The 21,195-nt window shown below is 35.0% G+C and overlaps 2 protein-coding genes across 3 annotated transcripts; one reads left to right on the top strand and one right to left on the bottom strand.

Moving 5' to 3' along the window:
* The first annotated feature begins 4,351 nt into the window (after positions 1–4,351).
* On the top strand, positions 4,352–8,383 carry LOC147570083 (uncharacterized). Of its 2 annotated transcripts, none has more exons than XM_086656660.1 (8): positions 4,352–4,622; positions 5,157–5,753; positions 5,870–5,920; positions 6,051–6,182; positions 6,374–6,439; positions 6,605–6,670; positions 7,327–7,386; positions 7,950–8,383. In XM_086656660.1, the coding sequence occupies exons 2-8, from the start codon at positions 5,157–5,159 to the stop codon at positions 8,115–8,117; spliced, it is 1,140 nt and encodes a 379-aa protein (XP_086512786.1). In that variant the 5' UTR covers positions 4,352–4,622; the 3' UTR covers positions 8,118–8,383. The 2 variants fall into 2 exon arrangements, with proteins under 2 accessions (XP_086512786.1, XP_086512785.1); XM_086656659.1 differs by having other exon boundaries at positions 4,476–4,622; positions 5,873–5,920.
* A 169-nt stretch (positions 8,384–8,552) lies between these two features.
* On the bottom strand, positions 8,553–9,172 carry LOC147570082 (RING zinc finger protein). The gene has a single exon (XM_086656661.1). It carries the CDS (start codon positions 9,100–9,102, stop codon positions 8,653–8,655), a length of 450 nt encoding a protein of 149 aa, XP_086512787.1. The 5' UTR covers positions 9,103–9,172; the 3' UTR covers positions 8,553–8,652.
* Positions 9,173–21,195: the final 12,023 nt, after the last annotated feature.

The raw sequence follows: 21,195 nt of genomic DNA, 5'->3' as shown, positions 1-21,195 counted from the left end.
TTTTGAAGTAAATATTTTACTCAATAAGTATTCAAGTAATTGAGAGGAGATAGATTTTGTATTTTTGTGTAATATAGTATCATTTTCATTGTTAATTATGATTATAAGATGTGGTACTATTTCTCAAAAAAAAAAAGAAAAGAATGTACAATATCTCATTTTCTCTATCACATGACCATAGGATATAAAGATTGTTCAACCATTGAGTATATTTATTAGAGTAATAAAAAAATTGCATAAATGATATTGAAAAAGGGTAAGACTTATTTTTTTGGGGAGCTTATACTGAGCTCTAAGTTGGTAGATATCTTTAATTGCCAGACAGACTGGGGCTTGTAGATGAAGCATCCCACTAAATCATTGAGCTATCAACTGCACCAGTACATTCCTATCTAAATTTGTTGGATCTTCGAAACCAAGGCTTGGGATTCATTTTTAGTTTGAGAGAATTCTTGGGGTCGTTTTTATTTTTATTGGCGATATATTTCTCTCCCCTTATAATTTTCATATTCACATGTTTAAATAAATGTTTGGGCAATGGGTGTAAATTTTTTTCTTATTGGCAAAGGAAGATCAGTTAAACATCGCTTCCCTGACTTCAATGAATTGATGTGACGATAGGATGCCTAATTTTAACTTTTGTATGTGTCTTCCGTCTATGACAAGAAGGCTAATTATCGTTTGTGATAGTTTGGACTTTTACTCCATGTATGACGCCTTAACTCTGTATTTTTCATATGCCATTTTATCTTTATACGTGTTAGTCACTTGTAAGGGATCTATTATTGCAACTGTACGTGTTATTCCTACCTTGTTTTAGTGGTAGAAATGTATTCATAAATAAAGCTTCGTCACTATTTTTAATTTATTACTACATTCAATCGAATAAACGCATGCCTTGATGGCCCACTTATCCATAGACATATCACATGGGTTAGGACTCATGTGTTATGTGTACCTTAAAGTACGTATGGGCACATTCATTTCTCCACATGATGGATGATATGGTAAGTTGTAGATTTGTTTTATATGATGTATATGCATGTTTCATTGTATGTGTATGTTATACATCGGAGTTGTCGATCGCATCAGGACTCATCATCTAAGTCAAGTTATAAATTTTTAAAGTTTAAGATCTTGATGTGGAAGCAACTATACTGAAAATCTGATAAACTATCTGCCTATCTAGCTAGTATCTAATGAAACATTGGGGGAAGGATCGAGCTTGTTGTAACCATTCCACACATAATTTCTTCTAACATTTGGATAACCAACTCACATAAAATATTTGGAATTTGTGGATGCAGTGGTCAATAAAGTATTTCAAACCTTAATTATAAGGGCAAAACCCTAGAATAATTGATCCCAAGCCTCCAAGGGTGTGTATGATCTTGTCTTTGAGTAAGTGTTACGTAACGCTTCAAACTCTATATACTTTATGTTTGATTATAAAACTATACATTTAGAAGAAATCAATTGGTGGGAAACCCAAACCTATGTAACATACCCTCATTGACAAAAGACTTGAAATTTCCAAATCTAAGTGTAAATACAAACCCTAAACCTAACTTTTTAATTATTATCATAATTTTTTTTCTTTTCTTACTTTACTTTTGGGATAGACTATGAAAGTTAGGCCTACACGTTAAACCAAAACAAAAAGAAAAAAGAAGTCTAATAAAATTTAGGGGTGATGGCAGATTCGACAACTTTTCTAACATTTATTCTTTAGGATTATTATTTTGGTACGTTTAGAGGTCGTTAAATTTATTTACGTGTGGGTTAATATTTTGACTAGTAGTTAATCGGAGATAAATGAAACACATCTAGATTATGAATGCATGTGGGTGAAAAGTATAGGGTGGATATCAATAATTAAAAATGACTTGGTCCCTAATCTATAGTGATTGTTGGGGACAATTAGTACTCAAGTATCTTTAGTCATTGAGATTTCTTACAGTAATCAGTAGATTTTGTAGGGGCCCAGGATATGGGTTACTACAGATGTTCTTTTCCAAAGATTTACATAAGCTTTGGGTTTTCTTTTTAATGATTTAATTGTTATATTGATAATTATTTCTATTTAGTGGTTTGAAAGCAAAGTTTCCGAAAATTTGAAAAATAGTTTTGTAGTATTCATAGTCGTTTTGCTTGCCTTTGACACGAACACGATATTGTTTTTTTTTTTTTCGCACTCATTTGATATATTTAGATTCTGTTACTATTTATTCAGTCGTATCGAGCCACTATGACTTCAATATATAGATTTACTACAACCTGTACCTAAAAAGCTTTGTCTACCAGACTTAGAAGTTATTTCTTGGGTGTGGTCTTAGATTTTCTCGCCTCAAAAGCTAGCTCAACCAACTAAATCAGTACAATAAGTTACAAATTTTTATAAATGGGGCGGAAATTATTCTAACTTCCCAAGTTTATTGAAATGAAGAATGCCGAAAACCCTTAGTCTCTTTCATGATCAACTAAGTTATTTGGACCATCTCTTTATTTATCTCAATTAAGATCCCAAGATCTAACAAAAGATAGTATAATGTTATTCTCTTCATCAGTTTGACACAACTGAAAGATTCAAATAGAAACCCTAACTTTTGGCTTCTATTCTCCTCATAAATCCTAGACATACTAACTACCCTAGCACTTTTTTTTTTATGAGAGAACTACCCTAGCACTTAAAAGATACCAAAATGCAGTTGCCTTATTACTTCCATGGCAAATATTCTTTTACCCTTTTCAATTTTTCATCAAATATTATTGTATTCTTCCCCACCTTTCTGCATTATACTACACCTAGCTAGCTATCTGGACCATCTTGTTAAAAAAAACATTCTCTCCTTTGCTTTTTGACTCTTTCTTTTCTTTTCCCATGCCTACTATTTTCCACTTAATATCTACAAATCAAATGCAAACATAGAAAGTAAGTAGTAGCATGTACAACAAAAAAAGAAGAAAAAAGTAAGTAGTAGCATAAACTATTAACGTATACACATGTATACACAAACACACCCAACCACTTGGGTGTGTCAACACTCACCAACACCCTCATGTACTTAGTCAACTAACAAACTCTAGTTGTTAAGATTACTTTAGATTGTATCTTCTTAATATCTTATCATACACTAACCTATATATATACTTGTATAACAGCCTAAATGAATACATAGAAATCATTTTCAATATCTCTTCTTCACTCATCCTGTTCGGTTCATTCCTCTCTCTCCTTCTCGATCTTTCACTTCACACACAGACTCGGTTGAGTCTTCATATAAACTACTACTACATGACACATTGTCTATATGTAACAAGTTGTTTGGCCGACCCAAGCATTTGGGCCCAAAGCAAAGTTTTAAATATGAGTGCTTTTTTATGTGAAAATTACAACTTTAATGCCGAATGTCTTTTTTAAGTCTTACTGTTAATAATATAAGACTAAGATTTTGGGCTCAAATACAACTCATAATGGATTTGGTAACATTTGGGCCCAAAACAATCACTTTGGTCCTTAGCTGTGGGGCAACACTCACGAGTGGCAACTTGGTCTAAGAAGCCACAAGACGAAACTTGGTATCGCAATACAAGTTTGGTAGTTTGGTGTATATTTTAACGAGCATTTGTATGGCAACAAACACAGTTTGTGGAGATAAACTTCTAATATGAGGAATATGATTTTACTCAAATTCGCACTCCAATTCTACTTTTTAATGTGAAAGGTTTGTATTAGTGGTAATATCAGATACTATATGTACCGATCAATCTATATTTCTGAAAAAATACCTCCTAAAAATTCATTTATTTGCAATGGAGCTTCTAAATCAAACAATAACTATGGTTGGCTTGAAAAAGTGTCGTAGCCCGCCAACAAATGTTGTAGGCCCAATGGGTCAAATATCTTCTAATTCTAAGATGTTTGGCTCATTGGGCCGATCAAATTTTCCATTCTAAGCATACATTTTGTGGCCATAAAACATTATTTTAGAGGGAGCGTCTATAGGTGCTCCTCCTCTTTTTTACTCATGTCTGTTTTTATCTCTTCGCGTCTGACGTATCAGGCAAGTCCAAGGGCATTCTTAATCAGTGCGGGGGCTCGAATAATACTGACTGAGGCCAATCCGCACTTGGCGCGGAGAGTGAAGACGGACCTGAGTAAAGAAGAAGCATCTTTAGAGGCACTCTATTATAGATCAGCTGATCAGGTGAGTGAATGTAAGCCTTTCGATCTTATCATCAAGATACACAAAGAACCAAGGGTTGGATTGAATGCCACCGGGTTTCTGTTGGAGTTCAATAATGATTGGTTTTCCCGCGAAGAAAAACAGAGACAAAGGTATGAGGAAGTGTAATATATTGAATAAATTAAGGGCATTTATGACAATTATGTCCTCTGCCGGCACCACCTTCTACCTCCATCTCTCTCTCTCTCTCTCTCTCTCTCTCTCTCTCTCTCTCTCTCTCTTACAAGTAGTACGTACTAATAAGCAAGCAGCAAACAATTTGTCATTTTCTCTCTCTCTAACTTCTCTCGACATTTCGTGATCCAGAAGAAACCCTAAAACCCTTCTAACCCTAAACCCTTCCTTCATCTGCAATTTCTTCTTCTTCATCTGACTGTAAGAGACTCAACCTTCTCTCTCTCTCTAGAAATTTATTGGTTTCAAGTTTTTTGAAAATTTTCTAAGATTGTTAGGGTTCTTTGATTCTCTGTAGTTGTTCAAGTGAAATAGTAGAATATATGAGTAAGATAATTTCCATTTATGAGGATTTATTAGTTCTATGTGATTCATTCAAGTATTTCTTAAAGTAAGTTATATACAATCCCTATATGGAGTACAACTTTTACTTTACTGATGTTAGGGTTTTTAGAACACATTGTGTTTTATTGAATGAACATTCTGTTTTTGGATTATTCATTTAAATGTGTTGATTTAATGATTAGTTGTGATTTTGTTTCGAAGAATTTATTCGTGTTTTATGTGTTCATTGTTATGTCATTTTGACCATCAACCAACCCTAATTGCTTCTCTTATTTAAAACCTGGCCTTCAACAATCATTTTGAGTAATAATAGTTCATGATGGTTAAGTGATGAGTAGTGAACTCTTGAAGGCACAAATATAACAATATGTATAACCCACTTGGTTGCAGATGTCAAATATGGGAGGAGGAGGAGAAAGTGAGCAGGAAAACATTCTTGAATTGATGCCTATCTCCTCTAGTCAATCAAATGGCAAACAACTAATGGATTATTCTCTAAGAGATTACACGCGAGCTAAAGGGAACGACAACCCCCCGATTGCTCAACCAATTTACCGTCATTGGGGTAGTAGTTCTAAACGAAGAGCTTACAGCCATGTTGTTTCTGTACCCACAAGGCACGCTGGAATTCATTCTCATACTTCCTCTAGAGATATACCAGAAGGTATCACACCTATGAATTCCTTACGAACAAGACCGACAACAACCCATTCTTACAACGCTAAAGACGTAGTAGAAGGCTTTTCTCCGAGGGGTGTCTACGAGTTTCAACAAGGATTATCACATAATAATGGGATAGGGAATAGGTTGGACACAGGATATTCTTATCATGACATACATGCTTTGGATGTCAAGCCACCAATGCATATGCTCAGCAGAAACAATGACAAAGGTCAAATGAATTTCTCAAGGTGTCTGCGATCTGATCAAAATGAAGTATTTGAAGGAGAGAATTGTTATGACGCTTATGCTCAAGCAGTGAAGGAGGTTTGGAGTTTCGCTTGGATGATTTACTTTATTTTCTAGTTAAGCAATACTATTTCTGCTTATGAGTTATGACAGAATCGAACTTAGAAGTTGATTTTGTAAGGTTAATGTTACAGCAGGAAAACCATTTAACCTCACACGGTCAAAGAGATGCCCTGAATAAGTTGGTGAGTAACGAACTTCAGCTTCTTTCACATTTCTATACCTCTTTGTATTTCTTTTTACTAAAATCTGGCAATGCTGTAGTATTATTAGGAAGCTTAAATTTGACTAGTATTTGCTATTTGATCACAATAGAGTCACGCTTCAAGAAGACTAGAGTCAAATGAGGCGATTCCTAATCCTTGGAGAACTCCAACAGTAACAGTTGCTGGCCAGGGTTTCCGCTCTAGACAAGAAGTTCCGTCCAGAAGCTGTTTAGCTAGTCGAGTGAGTTAAGATTTCTAGATGAATAACTTACCACGCATATGGTCAAGGGGTTATCGGCAAGAGCAACACTTCATACCATATATGTTGTATTAGAAGAAAATAGCATGACTTTTTGTTAATTAAATGAAATTTATGGCTATGGAACCACTATGTTTAGTTTCCCTGATAATCCTGTTCTTTTCTATTGACAGCTTCGCAGAGCAAGAATTTCTGAAAGGCTCCAATTACTGCGGGAGCTTCTTCCTTATTCTGAACAGGTGATATATTTGCACATATAGGAGCTTCTTTTTGTGGCCTTACAAGTGTATAATATATTAGACTGTTTACCGCTCCTCACATACCATAGTACACCACCATAACCAATTGAGATTCGAATTATTCTCAAATACTACTATAGATTCTGAAGTCAGTTTTTTCTTTAGGGGAACAAAGAATCTGTTATGGATGACGCCGTTGATTACATCAAGTACTTGCAGCTTCAAATAAAGGTAAACTTCGTCTTCTAGGCCCAGGTTTAATCAGCTCATGTATCTCTATCTCATTGGTAACTACAATATACCTGAAAGGCTGAGAAGCATGAAACAAAGTGTCCTTTATCTTCGAGGACCAATGTTCCGAACTACAGCCTTAACTGCAGCAAGCTATATAACTGATTTAATTTAACTACAATTGCTATTTCTGTAGATGGTTCAATGACTTCTCCTAGAATTAAGTACACCAACCTATTAGGTAGACCGTAGACCAAACTGACAAGTTTGCAACTACCAATCCATCGTTCTTAACTTCTAACTGCAATAAGTTATTGTGAACAATTGAACACCACTAAAAGCGTTTCAAGAGGAGTATTTTGCAAGATTGGAATATGAATCTGAATCTAATTTTTCTTCAATTGACTAACTTTCTTCACTCCAAACTCGTTGACAGAGCCCTTGTGTTTCACAAATGATAGAAGAGGCCTCTTGTCACTCACGTCTTAATCTTATTATCTTCCTAATGGCCTTATTGAGTGCGTAGCTTAAATGTATGAAGGCCACGTAATCACTTCCTTTCATGTTTATTTGTAATTACTGGCATCCATATTCACAATCGTCAAATTTCATTGGTTTGTTATAGAACTTTATCAATTTTAAATTGGACACTGCAGACCTTGAGCCAGAACACATTGGGTGGTGAACCAACCGAAGATCCTTTTATTAATCTGGAGGTATTACTATACTCAATGTTCACATATTCACATACTTTTTATCTAAAACAAATTCTTTTTACCATTTATTTTCCTTTATAATGATCTAATAAAAAAATATCGAGGTTCAGGATAGAAAAAGGTATGTCATTCAGTTACTTCATACCTGTTTAGAACCAGAACCGATATTGTAGCCCCATATGTACATAAAGTGGTATACAGATATGGAATAACTAGTAAACCTAAGGGTCTAGTTTGAGGTATATCTATATTGGAGCTAGACCAGTAGGAGGAACCAGAATAGGTTTATATGTTGTTATGTCTAATGTATGTGACAATGTTAGTTAGACTGTTCCAAGATTCAATACCTGAATAACCGATATCCTACTTGAACAAGCAGTCAGCATTGGGTTAATCAGGTAGCGGCCGAGTTCTAGCAGGATCTACCTGCTAAAACCCATATTGTCCTGGTCCCAGATAAAGGAGAACTGGAGTCTGGACCAGGATTACATTCAATTGCTAATAAGCCTGTTACTGAGGAAAATGCAATGATGACCGACTTAAAATGAACGAGCATTTTGCAGGGATTTGGGCACTATCTGCTCAATCAAGAGAAGTTGACTGAACCATTTGAAGAGGTGATTGGGAAGTTGATGGAGGATAACAAGCCAGCATTTATCCAGCTTCTAGAGAGCAAGGGCCTCTCTGTAATGCCAATGGCTTTGGCAGGAGGTCTCTTCCAAGCCATGTAGAGGTTAACTTCCAAGCTACTCTGAGTTCTCTCTCCATTTCAGGTTCTCTTACTAAAATTACATTTCCTGGTAAACCTAAAGTTCCCTTACATATGAATATAACATTAGAAACCTTAAGAGTGATTAAGAATGTCAGTACAGAACAAAGGAATACTAGTCGGTAGTCTTATAAAAACAACAAATATATTTCAAACAGTTTATGCTGGGCAACAATGAAAAACTGTGATCTTGTTTTGTGATTATGAAATGAAATTAGAAAGTATTGATATCTTGTCTGCATGAATCTTTATATATATCACAAACTGTTAGATATTACAGATGCTGCTTGTGTTTTAGGGTTTATCTATTTGAAAAGACAAGGTTTGGTTATTAGTACTGTAGATAATGTTCCTGAGTGACTTTATAGTTCATACCTAGAATCAAAAGCTAAATTAGTTTCTCCGACTAGAATCTTTCCGACACAAAACAACCAAACACAAACCACACAAGTACAAACCAAAAGAAAGAAACTTACATAAGTTAGTATAGAATCAATTCAACAGAACTCTGTCCTCGCCTTCTTCCGAACCGAAATAAATCCTCTTTGATGATCTCTAAAGATCCTAATCTCAGAACAATCTCTTAAATCCTCAAGACTAATATACTGTTGCTTTACCATCCTTGAAAAATCATTCACATTATCTTTTATCCATATATAAGGTTGATATGTTTCATCATAATAATAGACTAAACTTTTCATTCCTCCACCACTTCCACCATTAGTACTTGAAGGCATATAAGATTTATAAATGCTCTTAGATTTCAGTCTTTTCGACGATCCTGGTTTTAGAGTATAACCCTTCTTCAAGACAGAACCCACCCTTACCTGCAATTCGACCGACCTGTTGGTCATATTCCAAACTCTTGTTCCCATCCCTGAAGTCTGAGTATGATCAAGGCATCCATCCCAACATCCACCCATCAATAAGATCCCAAATTTCGACATTTCTGCTACAAATGACTTAAAATATAGTTCTTGCTTTTATATACAACACTGTCCCTTGTACCGGAGAAAAAAAAAACAGTTGGTAGTATGAAGTTTTGCAGTGATTATCTCCCCCATTAGTGGTGTGAACTTGTGATTTATTAATCCGTGATACTGATTAGTGGGAAATTAAAAGTAGTTAAAGTAGAGTTAGATTGTATTTTACTGTTCTCAGAAAGGATAATGGTAGGGTTATTCCAACAAACTGAATATCTTTTGGAGAAGTAAGTCCATGATGTTGCTTCTAACTTTCATCATTAAAATTCATTCATGCTTTGTGTTTCTTTTACTTATAAAATTCATGCTTTATATTTACTCCTTTTACCTTTTTTTATTTTATTTTATGAGAATTTACTCCTTTTACTTTTGTCGCAAATATAGTTTATCCTAAGAAAGACTTATTGTCTGATGATAGTTGAACTGTTAGTTAACCTCTCAAGACTCTTAACTAAGACTTACAAGTCCAGTTAGTCTTTGTCCAGAATTTGCCTCCCATTTTCAGATTAAAAATCTTCTTCATATCAGAGCATTATTCCATGGTGGAGTCCTCTTAGTGCTCGATTCATCAATAGACTTTTCAATGGAATAACATAAAAATATCGGACTAGTTAACTAATGGACCCGATTAAGGGTAGTCTAAGTCAATGCCATGCTAGATCTTTCAAGTTAATTTTATATATAATGTACGTATAAAAATATATGCAACTATATATATATATATACATGGACTGATGTACTGAAGTGATTAATCCCAAACCGTCCCTGAGACGAGTCCAAGCTGATCTTGTTACAGGGGATTGGGATCATGGGCTAGCCGATCCCAAACCAATCCCCCACAAGAAATGCTGAAGATTTGGAACTCAAAATCACATCTAAACATATCAAATATATCATGTAAAATTAGAAAAAGAATTTACATAAAGATGAATATTTACTATTGTTCATGGGTATCGCCGGGTTGTTCCATTTTGATTATAAGAGGATGGTGAAGATCTGACTGTGTCTCTGCTACAATTGGTAGACCCGATTCACCGACTAACATTTCCCCATTGATTTCAGTTGTGTTGTTTTCAGCCAACGCCTTTTCTAATGAATCCTTCGCCACTTTCGTAACCAATACCATCAGAACCACTGCAAAGAGTCGATAAAAAATGAACTCAAGTTAAATAAAAATATTCATTGCTACTATCTTTTGCATGACAGGACAATCTAGGATATTTATAGGTCCGAAGGGATGGAATTGGTAACCACCAGTTCCAATCCAAGGGAGCATGATTTTGAATCAGAAGAGAGAAACTTTGAGAGATGACAGATCTATTTACTCGTAACAACAACTACGCACAAGATGTTAGGAAAAATAACCTAATTAACTTGTTCAGGAATATGAAGATAAACGATGCGAAAGTAAAAGTAGAGACACCAAGATTATTTAACGTGGCAAAAAACCCCTCCAAGATAGAAGGTAAAAAACCACGGGACTTAGTCTAGAAATCTTCCACTATAATTAAATAATGGGTTACACAATTCTTCAAGATGTGTAGAAACACTCTTGGACAACTCTTCACCAAACCTATGGTGGATAAACTGAACAAAGAAACAAAGAAATAAAATCTCTTACTCCTTAGGATTTGAGCAAATCCTAGATTTATAAAGGTTGAAGAAGATAACCACAAACTAAATTGCTTCACAAGATTAATAATCTTCTTTTCTTCAAACCAATATTCTGCTCTTTCAATCTCTCTTGAAAGAACCACTTCAGAAATCTCTCTTTCTCTGACTTCTCTTTGTTCTGGAAGTTGTTGTGTATAATCTCTTCCCTTTCATTCCCTATTTATAATGATAAATAAGGAGGTTTACCAATAGAAATAGGAATTCCTTTTTTAGGCTTGAAAAAATAGAAACTTATATTTTTTTCCCCAAACAAGGAATAAGGGACATCCTATTCTAACTAGGAGTCCTTTTATTATAAGGAGGGACCCCAACAAACTCCCCCTCCCAACTTATGAAGAGGGACCTACCATCCCCAAACCTGCAACACTGCTACATAGCTCATGTTTGCCTTTGGGTAATGGTTTTGTCATCATATCTGAACCATTGTCGTCAGTATGGATTTTCTCGATCTTCAACACCTTGTCTTCAAGAACATCTTGGATCCACTAGTATCTCACATTTATATGCTTGGACTTGGAATGGAAAATAGAATTCTTACTGAGGTGGATGGCACTTTGACTGTCGCAATGAATAACATAATTATCTTGTTTCATACCAAGTTCTTCTAACAGTCTCTTCATCCATAACATCTCTTTGCAACATTCTGTAATGGCAATATATTCTGTCTCTGTAGTAGATAAAGCTACACACTTTTGTAATTTAGATTGCTATGACACTGCTCCCCCTGAAAATGTAAATAAGTAGCCTGATGTGGACCTTTTAGAGTCTACATCTCCTGCCATGTCTGCATCTGTGTAACCGACTAATACTGGCTTATCATTACCAAAACATATACGAGCTTTAGACGTACCTCTAAGATACTTCAGAATCCACTTCACTGCTAACCAATGCTCTTTGCCTGGATTGGCAAGAAATCTGCTTACTACTCCAACTGCAAATGCAATGTCTGGTCTTGTACACACCATTGCATACATCAAGCTTCCTACAGCTGAAGCATAAGGAATTTTCTCCATTTCTTCTTTCTCACTTCTAGTTGATGGACACTGATCACGAGTCAACTTGAAGTGACTGGCTAATGGACAACTCACTGGTTTTGTCTTGTCCATATTGAACCTTTCTAGAACCTTCTCAATGTATCTTTCTTGTGATAGCCAAAGTTTTCCAGTTTTCCTATCACGAGAGATATGCATGCCAAGAATTTGTTTTGCTGGACCCAAGTCTTTCATATCGAAATACTTGTTTAGTTCATTCTTTATCCTGACCAACAATCAACATATCATCAACATAAAGTAGAAGTATAATCAAATCTCCATCAGGAAATTTATGAACGAAAACACAATGATCTGAAGCCGTCTTGTGATACCCTTGATCCTTCATGAATGATTCAAACTTTTTGTACCACTGTCTTGGTGCTTGTTTTAGCCCATACAAACTCTTCTCTAACTTACAAACCAAGTGTTCCTTACCTTTAACCTCAAACCCTGTTGGTTGTTCCATATACACATCTTCCTCCAAGTCACCATGAAGGAAAGCGGTCTTGACATCTAGTTGTTCAATTTCTAGGTTCATACTTGCAGCCAATCCCAATACTAACCGTATAGAGGACATCTTCACCACCGGAGAGAAAATCTCATCAAAATCAATACCCTTCTTCTGCCCAAATCCTTTCACCACTAGGCGTGCCTTATACCGTGGTTGTGAATTTCTTTCTTCGGTTTTGATTTTGAAAATCCACTTATTTTTAAGAATCTTCTTATTCTTAGGTTTTTCAACCAACTTAAAAGTGTTGTTCTTATGCAATGATTCAATCTCATCTTGCATAGCTTTCAACCACTCCTTCTTGTGTTCATCATCTATGGCTTCTTGATAACACTGTGGTTCTCCACTATCTGTAACCATCACATACTCGTGTGGAGGATACTTGGTAGATGGTGCTCTCTCTCTAGTCGATCTTCTCAATTCAACTGGTGGTTCATGTTGAACTTCCGTTCCTTGCTCAACATCATCACCCATAGGAACATCTTCATGAGCTTCATCTTCATGATTTTGTTCTTCACCTGCATTATCATGCATAACCTTAGAAGAGATATGTGGATCTAGATCAATGAGACCATTACTATGATTCTCATGCTTCTCAACTTTCCCGAAGTCCTCAATAGTTTGATCTTCAAGAAATACCACATCTCTACTTCTAATGATCTTCTTATCGACTGGATCTCATAACCTGTATCCGAATTTCTCATCTGCATACCCTAAAAAGATGCATTGCTTGGCTTTATTATCAAGCTTTGCTATTTGATCTTTAGGTATATTGCCTCACCCCAAGAGCTTTTAGGCAGCTTTGCTTCTGAGAGCATACATCTGATCCTCTCCACAATAGTGCGGTTCATGCGTTCTGCTACACCATTTTGTTGTGGAGTTTTGGGAACTGTTTGTTCATGTCGAATACCATGGGTTTTGCAATACTCTTCAAACGACCCAATGTATTCTCCTCCATTGTCAGTGCGAATGCACTTCAATGGTTTTCCTGTCTCCCGTTCTACCATGTTGTGGTAATTCTTGAAAACTGTAAGTACCTGATCTTTGGTCTTTATGACATATCCCCAAACTTTCCTGGAAGCATCATCTATAAAAGTAACAAAATACAAAGCACCACCAAGTGTTTTGACCTTTAAAGGTCCACAAACGTCAGAATAAACAAGCTCCAAAACACTGGATTTTCTTTCAGATGCATTCCTTTGAAAGGATACTCTATGTTGCTTTCCTACTAAACAATGAGAGCAAGTGTTTAAATTTATACCTTTTACGTTCGGTAAGTCTTGTCGTTTAGCAAGGATTTGAAGTCCTTTCTCGCTCATGTGCCCGAGTCTTCTATGCCAAAGATAAGTGGAAGAATTTTTTTCGACTGCATTCAATTCTCATTTACACAGTTTTACTTGAGTCCTGTATAAAGTACAACACTTCTTCCCTCTTGCTATCACCATTGACCCTTTTGTGAGCTTCCACTTTCCATCACCAAAGTGACTGTGGTACCCTTCATCATCTAATACTCCGGTAGAGATTAGGTTATATCGAAGGTCTGGTATATACCTCACATTCTTAAGAATCAATGTACTCCCTGTGCTCGTCTCGATTTTCACTTCTCCAATTCCTACGATTTTTGAGAAACCTAAGTTTCCCATCCTGACTTTGCCAAGGTCACCAGTTCTGTAAGATCTAAAAAAATCCTTACATGGAGTAGCATGATACGAAGCACCTGAGTCAACCAACCATGTTGTTTCTAGTTCTGACTCAGTCATACTTAAGCAAGTCTCTCCACAACCTGAGAGTAAGATAATGTCATCACCTGAGGCAACTGCCGCAACATTATCTTGTTTTTCATCATCCTTTTTATTTTCCTTCTTTGGTTTCTTACAATCACTCTTGTAATGACCCATTTTTCCACAACCAAAACATCTAACTTCTTTCTTTGGTTTTGATCTCCCCCTTGACTTATCACGGTTATGAGGTTTTCTACTTTTACCTCTCCCCCGTCTTTCTGTAACAAGTGCCTCTGAATGAGACTCGTCTGACGATGATTTCCTTCTTGTTTCTTCATTCAACAAACTACCTGTTACGTGATTCATACGCATTATGCCATCAGGAGCAGAATTGCTAAGAGACACCACCAATGTCTCCCAACTATTTGGTAAAGAATTTAGAAGAAGTAAGGCCTGCAACTCATCATCCAAAACTAACTTCATTGCAGAAAGCTGATTTACTAGACTTTTCATCTCATTCAAGTGTTGAGCAATTGAGGTTCCTTCTTTATATTGTAATTTTCCTAGCTTTCTGAACAAGTAAGCCTTTTTGGCAGCTGTCTTCTGATCATATAATTCTTCTAATTTCCTCCATAGACTAAAAGCGGAAGTCTCCGTCGATACATGATGAAAAACACTGGGTTCTACCCATTGTCGAATAAATCCAACAACCTTACGATCTAATATCTTCCAGTCTTCTTCATCTATCTTCATCGGTTTTGTACCGTGATTTTCAATGGGTGCAGCTAGGTCTTTGCAGTATAACAAATCTTCCATTTTTGCTTTCCACATCAAGTAGTTTTCTCCATCTAAACTAATCATTCGATTAGTATTCACTTCCATATTTCTGAACAATAAATCCAACCTTAGCTCTGATACTACTTGTTAGGAATGAAATGGAAGAGATTATACTTTCAGGTTAGAGAGTATCCTCCCAGTTGGGAGCTCCCAGTTGGGAGAGTTAGTAGAGAATCCTCTCAGATATACCTTCTCAGGTTAGAGAGAGATAAGAGAGATGACAACAACTTCCAGAACAAAGAGAAGTCAGAGAAAGAGAGATTTCTGAAGTGGTTCTTTCAAGAGAGATTGAAAGAGCAGAATATTGGTTTGAAGAAAAGAAGATTATTAATCTTGTGAAGCAATTTAGTTTGTGGTTATCTTCTTCAACCTTTAGTAATCTAGGATTTGTTCAAATCCTAAGGAGTAAGAGATTTTATTTCTTTGTTTCTTTGTTCAGTTTATCCACCATAGGTTTGGTGAAGAGTTGTGTAACCCATTATTTAATTATAGTGGAAGATTTCTGGACTAGGTCTCGTGGTTTTTTACCTTCTAGTTTGGAGGGATTTTTTGCCACGTTAAATAATCTTGGTGTCTATATTTTTACTTTCGCATCGTTTATCTTCATATTCCTGAACAAGTTAATTAGGTTATTTTTCCTAACAAAAACAAACCTTTGCAGAATTGTATTCCCACAAAACGATCCTAAGAGAACACTTACACAGTTGTAAATACAACATGGTAATATTAGAACATAAGTAATGGTGAGAAAACTCGGTGCTTACGAACTTACTGTTCTACCAAGAATAAATGCAGCAGTAGCACCAATAGTAGCACCAATAGAATCAGCAACAAATCCTATAGGCAGTCCAAAGAGGTAAATAAAAAACAAGGCTTAAAAAAAATTTATATATTCAACAACCAAAGAATCTGAAAGACATCGAAATCAACAATTGGAGTAGAAGATAAATAAACGCAGATTGGAGAGCAACTTGCTTTAAGGAAATATGGAGAATGTCAACTATTAGTAGTTGCAGCCAAGGAATACTAAATATCTTCCTTACATTAGCTGTAACATTCATTCCACCATCATTTTGCAAGAAAATGGCATTGTTGTGGTTTGTAGGGTTTGCTATAGTCTCCACCAACATAGAATTATTATGAGGCCAAGTTAACCAAAACAGATTTTGGCAGTTCTTTGGTAGACCGTGTACACTTTGTACCATTGAGCGCTTGTTGTCCTAGGTTTGCAACATAATCGACGGGATCATCTCTGTTAGGAATTTGTGGTAGTATTTAACAAGCCAAAGACTCGGCTAAAAGTTTCGAGAGTAACTCTTGCCATCCCATATTGTCAATTTTAAAGGATAAAATTGACACATGGTCATCTACAACTAGGGTAGCAGTGCTCACAGTTAGTACTGAAGCTGGAACTGCCAGAATGGTTAAAGGAATATAAGCAACAGCCCTGCATGTATATAGAACTAAAAGAAATTACAGATACAATAGTAAAAAAAAATTAACTATCACACCACGTATGGCAGAACTTCATTCCTATTATTGTGTCTATAATATAACTGCGACATTACATAAACTACATTATGATGATTATATTAATGCTCGGAAATGCTTAAACGAAAGTAACTGAAGTCGAGAACTAAAAACTTACAGAACAAATGGACCCCAAGCCCCAAGATTTAGCTTAATCCATAGTAGAAAATCCGATATCTCATTGTTTGGTTGTATTTTCATTTCCTTAGAAGTGTGTGCCGTGTGTCCGTTGACTTAAAATTGTTACAAAAAGTTAAGTATCTAAGCATTTGATTACACTTCTTTGCTTCTCCTACTGAATCACTTCCACTATAATGGATATGTGACCTTGGACATAAGTACAATTGTAAAATTAAAAACCCTAACTCAATTTCAAACATTTCACTATTCAATTATTTGGGGAATTTTATATACACTTACAATTTCTACATGTCACACTCTCATCTCCTTTTGACTTGAAAACCAAAACTTTGATGTGAGTGTATATCACAAAAATGGTGAGTGTTTCTAAAATTTCCCATTTTATTTAATGGTGTTTGGTGGGGAAACCCAATAGAGAAAGGAAGTTTTATAGTATAAAAAAATGTGGAAAGAAATACAATTAGTGTGGGAAGTTTTTCAAACATGTCTCACATGGAATGGATTATACAAGAAAGAGGTATAGTGAGGTGTACCCTAAAAGACTATAAGGTCCCCATAAATTTTTATACTTTTTAATTTTAGTGGAGAAATATTATTGTTACAATCGGGGGTTTTTCATTCTCGATTTTGAAGATCTTTTCATTTTTCGATTTTTAGTGTCTTTTTTTAGTCGTGTCTTGTCAGTTTCTTTCCCTTCATGAGGCACTTTACATTCGAAGGTTCTGTGTAGAACTTTACTTGTAACTCTCATGTAGTTCTCAAAGGAATAACATTATCTTACCAATGTTACCATGTAATTTGCGAATCGTTTTCACTTATGAATGGAAGTCAGGTTGTAATAAAAAAAAGCTACATAACATATTGTTTACGAATACTTTTAGTTTCTTAAAATTAGAAAAAATTTATAGCTTTATTGTATGTCAATTTTTTTTTTGAAACCAAGTGAACCATTTTCATTCGTAAGTGATTAGATCACAATGTTACATGGATAATTCTCATGTGAAAACTTCATGAGAGTTACATACGTTTAAATGTCATGAAAAGAAAGAAATTGACTAGACTCTGACGAAAAAAGAAAGAAGAAAGATGAAAGGATCATAAAGATCACGGATTAAAACACCCTAAAAATCAACAAAATGAAAATACCCAAACAAATAAATTACATCAATAACAATAAAACTAATAAAAGAGAAATCTTGATCGAATTTACAGAATTGCCACCGAAAAATTCACAAAATTGCCACCGAAAAATTCCCGGGAAATGCGAATTTTTTTGAAAAATAGTCTGACGCACCTGACATTAAACCTTCTACTTTCCACGAATTTACAGAATTGCCATTACAAAATTTACCAACTTGCCATTTTTGTTCTTTTTTCCAGATTTATTTCTTATTTCTTATTTCTTATTTCTTATTTATTTTCTCCCACACATATTTCTCTCTCCAATCTCAACAAATTTCGTTCTTTTTTTCTAGATTTATTTCTGATCTCTTTCCAATCTCAACAAATTTCTTCATTTTTGGTAGTATTTCATTGATTTGTATAAAGAAATTTTCTTGTGTACAGGGAACTATTTAGTGTACTGGTCATTTTTTAGATATGTACTACACATTTTTGTACTGAGAATTTTTTTGTGTACCGGGAATTGTTCTGTGTACAAGCCATTTGGTTATGTACTAGAAATTTTTGTAGTGGGAATTTTCTTGTGTACCGGGAATTGTTCTGTGTACTCGCCATTTGGTTATGTACTAGACATTTTTGTACTGGGGAATTTTCTTGTGCACCGGGAATTGTTCTATGTACTGGCCATTTGGTTTAGTACTGGACACTTTTGAACTGGGAATTTTCTCCTGTACCGGAAATGGTTCTGTGCACTGGACATTTGGTTATGTACTTTGATGTTTTTAGAGATGAAGAAGATAAAATGTGAAACAAATAAGAGTGATGAAGAAGAAAAATAAGAACATAAAACTTTTAGAGAGAGAAAGACAGAAAACTTTAATGTTTTTAGAGATTGAAAGAGATGAAGAAGATAAAATGTGAAACAAAATAAGAATGATGAACACCAAAAAATGAGAACATAAAACTTTTAGAGAGAGTAAGAACAGAAAATTGATGTTTTTAGAGATTGAAAGAGATGAAGAAAATAAAATGTGAAACAAAAAAGAATGATGAACATCCAAAAATAAGAAAATAAAACTTTTAGAGAGAGAAAGAAAAGAAAATTTATGTTTTTAGAGTTTGAAAGAGATGAAGAAGATAAAATGTGAAAAACAAAATAAGAATGATGAAGAAGATTTTTGGATGTATAAATAAGAAGAAAGAAGGAGTTGAAATAAAATATAATGGGAGGGATCCAAAAAAATTGGCTGAAATTTCGTCAAAAAATGGCGCCATTTTTAAATTTTCAGAAAATCTGAATGTTTCTCTGACATGACGTCATGTACGGGGAATTAATTGCTTCGCTGTCGTCCGTCAGATTGTCAGAAAACACAGAACTTTCCCGTGGAGGGGTAAAAGAGGGATACATAAAATAAAAACCAGAAAACTGTGAGCTGTCCTGACAATTTGGACTGGGTTCTATTTTTTTTTGGCTGAGGGTAATGCTTATTTACCCTCCATTTTTTGGGCCTCTCACTCAAAAATCCTTATTTTTAGGAGTAAGAAAACCATTAGTTATAAGCGTCTAAGAGACTATGACTAACAAATACAAAAAAAAAGTTGTTATTTAGGATAAAACATACACAATGTCAGTTGTTGTTATCTCAAAAAAAAAAAAAAAAAAAAAAAAAAAGTTGTTCATCCACTAAATATGAAGACAATGTTTCAACAAAACAAAGTAGAAGATGGAAACAAATACTTACATCTAGTAACACCCAACAAATTTCAAATGGAGAACTTTTTTACTTTTTGAGATCTTACCATTTATATCGTAAGATCTGATGTGATACTTGCATCAGATCTTACACACGGTGGGACTCCACTTGGGTTTGAATTTTGGCAACTCTACTTTGACTAATAAACTACTTAACAATCTTATTAATTATATATTCAAAAGCACAATCTGATAAAGTAAGTCATCCGGAAGATGTTTCATTTAACTCTTCAATTGAACCCTCCAAGACGGCAAATCTCTCATTTGTCTTATTAGAAAAGTCTTAGGGTTCGTTTGATATGTGCAAATGTGAGAAAGAAAGTCGTTTTCTCAAGAAAATCAGTTTTCCGCTGTTTGGTTGGTCACTTTAGGTAAGAAAATCAATTTCCTAAGGAAAAAAAGTGTGCAAATGGACTAATTTTTTCCCCACCTTTTAGATGGGAAAGTTGATTTCTCACTCTCTCCCTCCTTCCATAACTCTCTCTGTTCATCTCTGTTAAATAAAATCGAATTAGTAAATAAGTTGAAATTCTAAAGGCACCCCCTAAGTTCTAAAGACACCCCTTAAATGCCTAACATTTATACATTGGTTTAAGGTTCAATTAATAAATAAAGAGTTAATTCTTATATGGCCCCCTACTTTGTGACCAGCTTCCTTTATGGCCCCATTTTTTTCGTAAATTCAAATATGACCCCCTATTTTCATGGAAATGTCCTAACTACCCTTCCTTTAAATCTTTTTTCAAAATAAAATAAAAAAAACAAACATAATTCCACCTCACTTCCCTCTCCACCACTTATCTCTCTCCACCTCACCTCTCTTTCCAAATCATCTTTCTCTCTCCACCACTTATCTCTCTCCACCTCACCTCTCTTTCCAAATCATCTTTCTCTCTCTCCAACTCACCTTTTTCTCTCTCCACCTCACCTTTCAAAGGTGAGGTGGAGAGAGAAAAAGGTGAGTTGGAGAGAGAGAAAGATGATTTGGAAAGAGAGGTGAGGTGGAGAGAGATAAGTGGTGGAGAGGGAAGTGAGGTGGAATTATGTTTGTTTTTTTTATTTTATTTTGAAAAAAGATTTAAAGGAAGGGTAGTTAGGACATTTCCATGAAAATAGGGGGTCATATTTGAATTTACGAAAAAAAGGGGGCCATAAAGGAAGCTGGTCACAAAGTAGGGGGCCATATAGGAATTAACTCATAAATAAAACCTAATCAATAAACATCTGTCTAAAGGCACTCCCTTAAATTCTAAAGGCACCCCATAAATACCTAACATTTATATATTGGTTAAAGGCTTAATTAATAATTAATAAACATTTGTCTAAAACACTCTTTTTCTCACCTTCCTATCAAACACCTAAAATTTGACTTTGAGGTAAGAAATCCCTTTTCTTTCTAATGGGAAAGAAAATCATTTTCTTACCCATATATTTTCTCGCGTATCAAACGGACCCTTAGCTAACAACATCCCCCCAATGTGGCCCAAGAAAATTGGTAATATGCTACAAAATCAGTCAGACATGAATCCTTTCCTCTCTTTTTTTTTTTTCTTCATTTCCAAAAGGAAGATTTAATTTACACACGTTACAAAACTAATTTTTTTTTGATGAGATACGTTACAAAACTAATTAACATGTGAACTTGTACTCTTGTACTACCTATGGCTATGTGTCACCCAAATCACACGGAGATTATTAACAGCTAGGTCTTTTTGTTTTACTGTTTAATGTCCCAAAGTT

This window comes from Eschscholzia californica, unplaced genomic scaffold (genome assembly GCF_041429995.1).
Source record: "Eschscholzia californica isolate CP2 unplaced genomic scaffold, dmEscCali1.0.p SCAF_1, whole genome shotgun sequence".
Taxonomy (NCBI): Eukaryota; Viridiplantae; Streptophyta; class Magnoliopsida; order Ranunculales; family Papaveraceae; genus Eschscholzia; species Eschscholzia californica.
This window is presented reverse-complemented; position numbering and strand designations above follow the sequence as displayed.

What these genes read in the sequence shown, in the direction of transcription:
- LOC147570083 (XM_086656660.1), top strand. Translation starts at nt 5,157, where the DNA reads ATGTCAAATATGGGAGGAGGAGGAGAAAGTGAGCAGGAAAACATTCTT. An exon ending in GAGATGCCCTGAATAAGTTG is followed by an intron (nt 5,921 to 6,050) that starts GTGAGTAACGAA and finishes TGATCACAATAG; the next exon opens with AGTCACGCTTCAAGAAGACT. An exon ending in ACTTGCAGCTTCAAATAAAG is followed by an intron (nt 6,671 to 7,326) that starts GTAAACTTCGTC and finishes TGGACACTGCAG; the next exon opens with ACCTTGAGCCAGAACACATT.
- LOC147570082 (XM_086656661.1), bottom strand. Translation starts at nt 9,102, where the DNA reads ATGTCGAAATTTGGGATCTTATTGATGGGTGGATGTTGGGATGGATGC.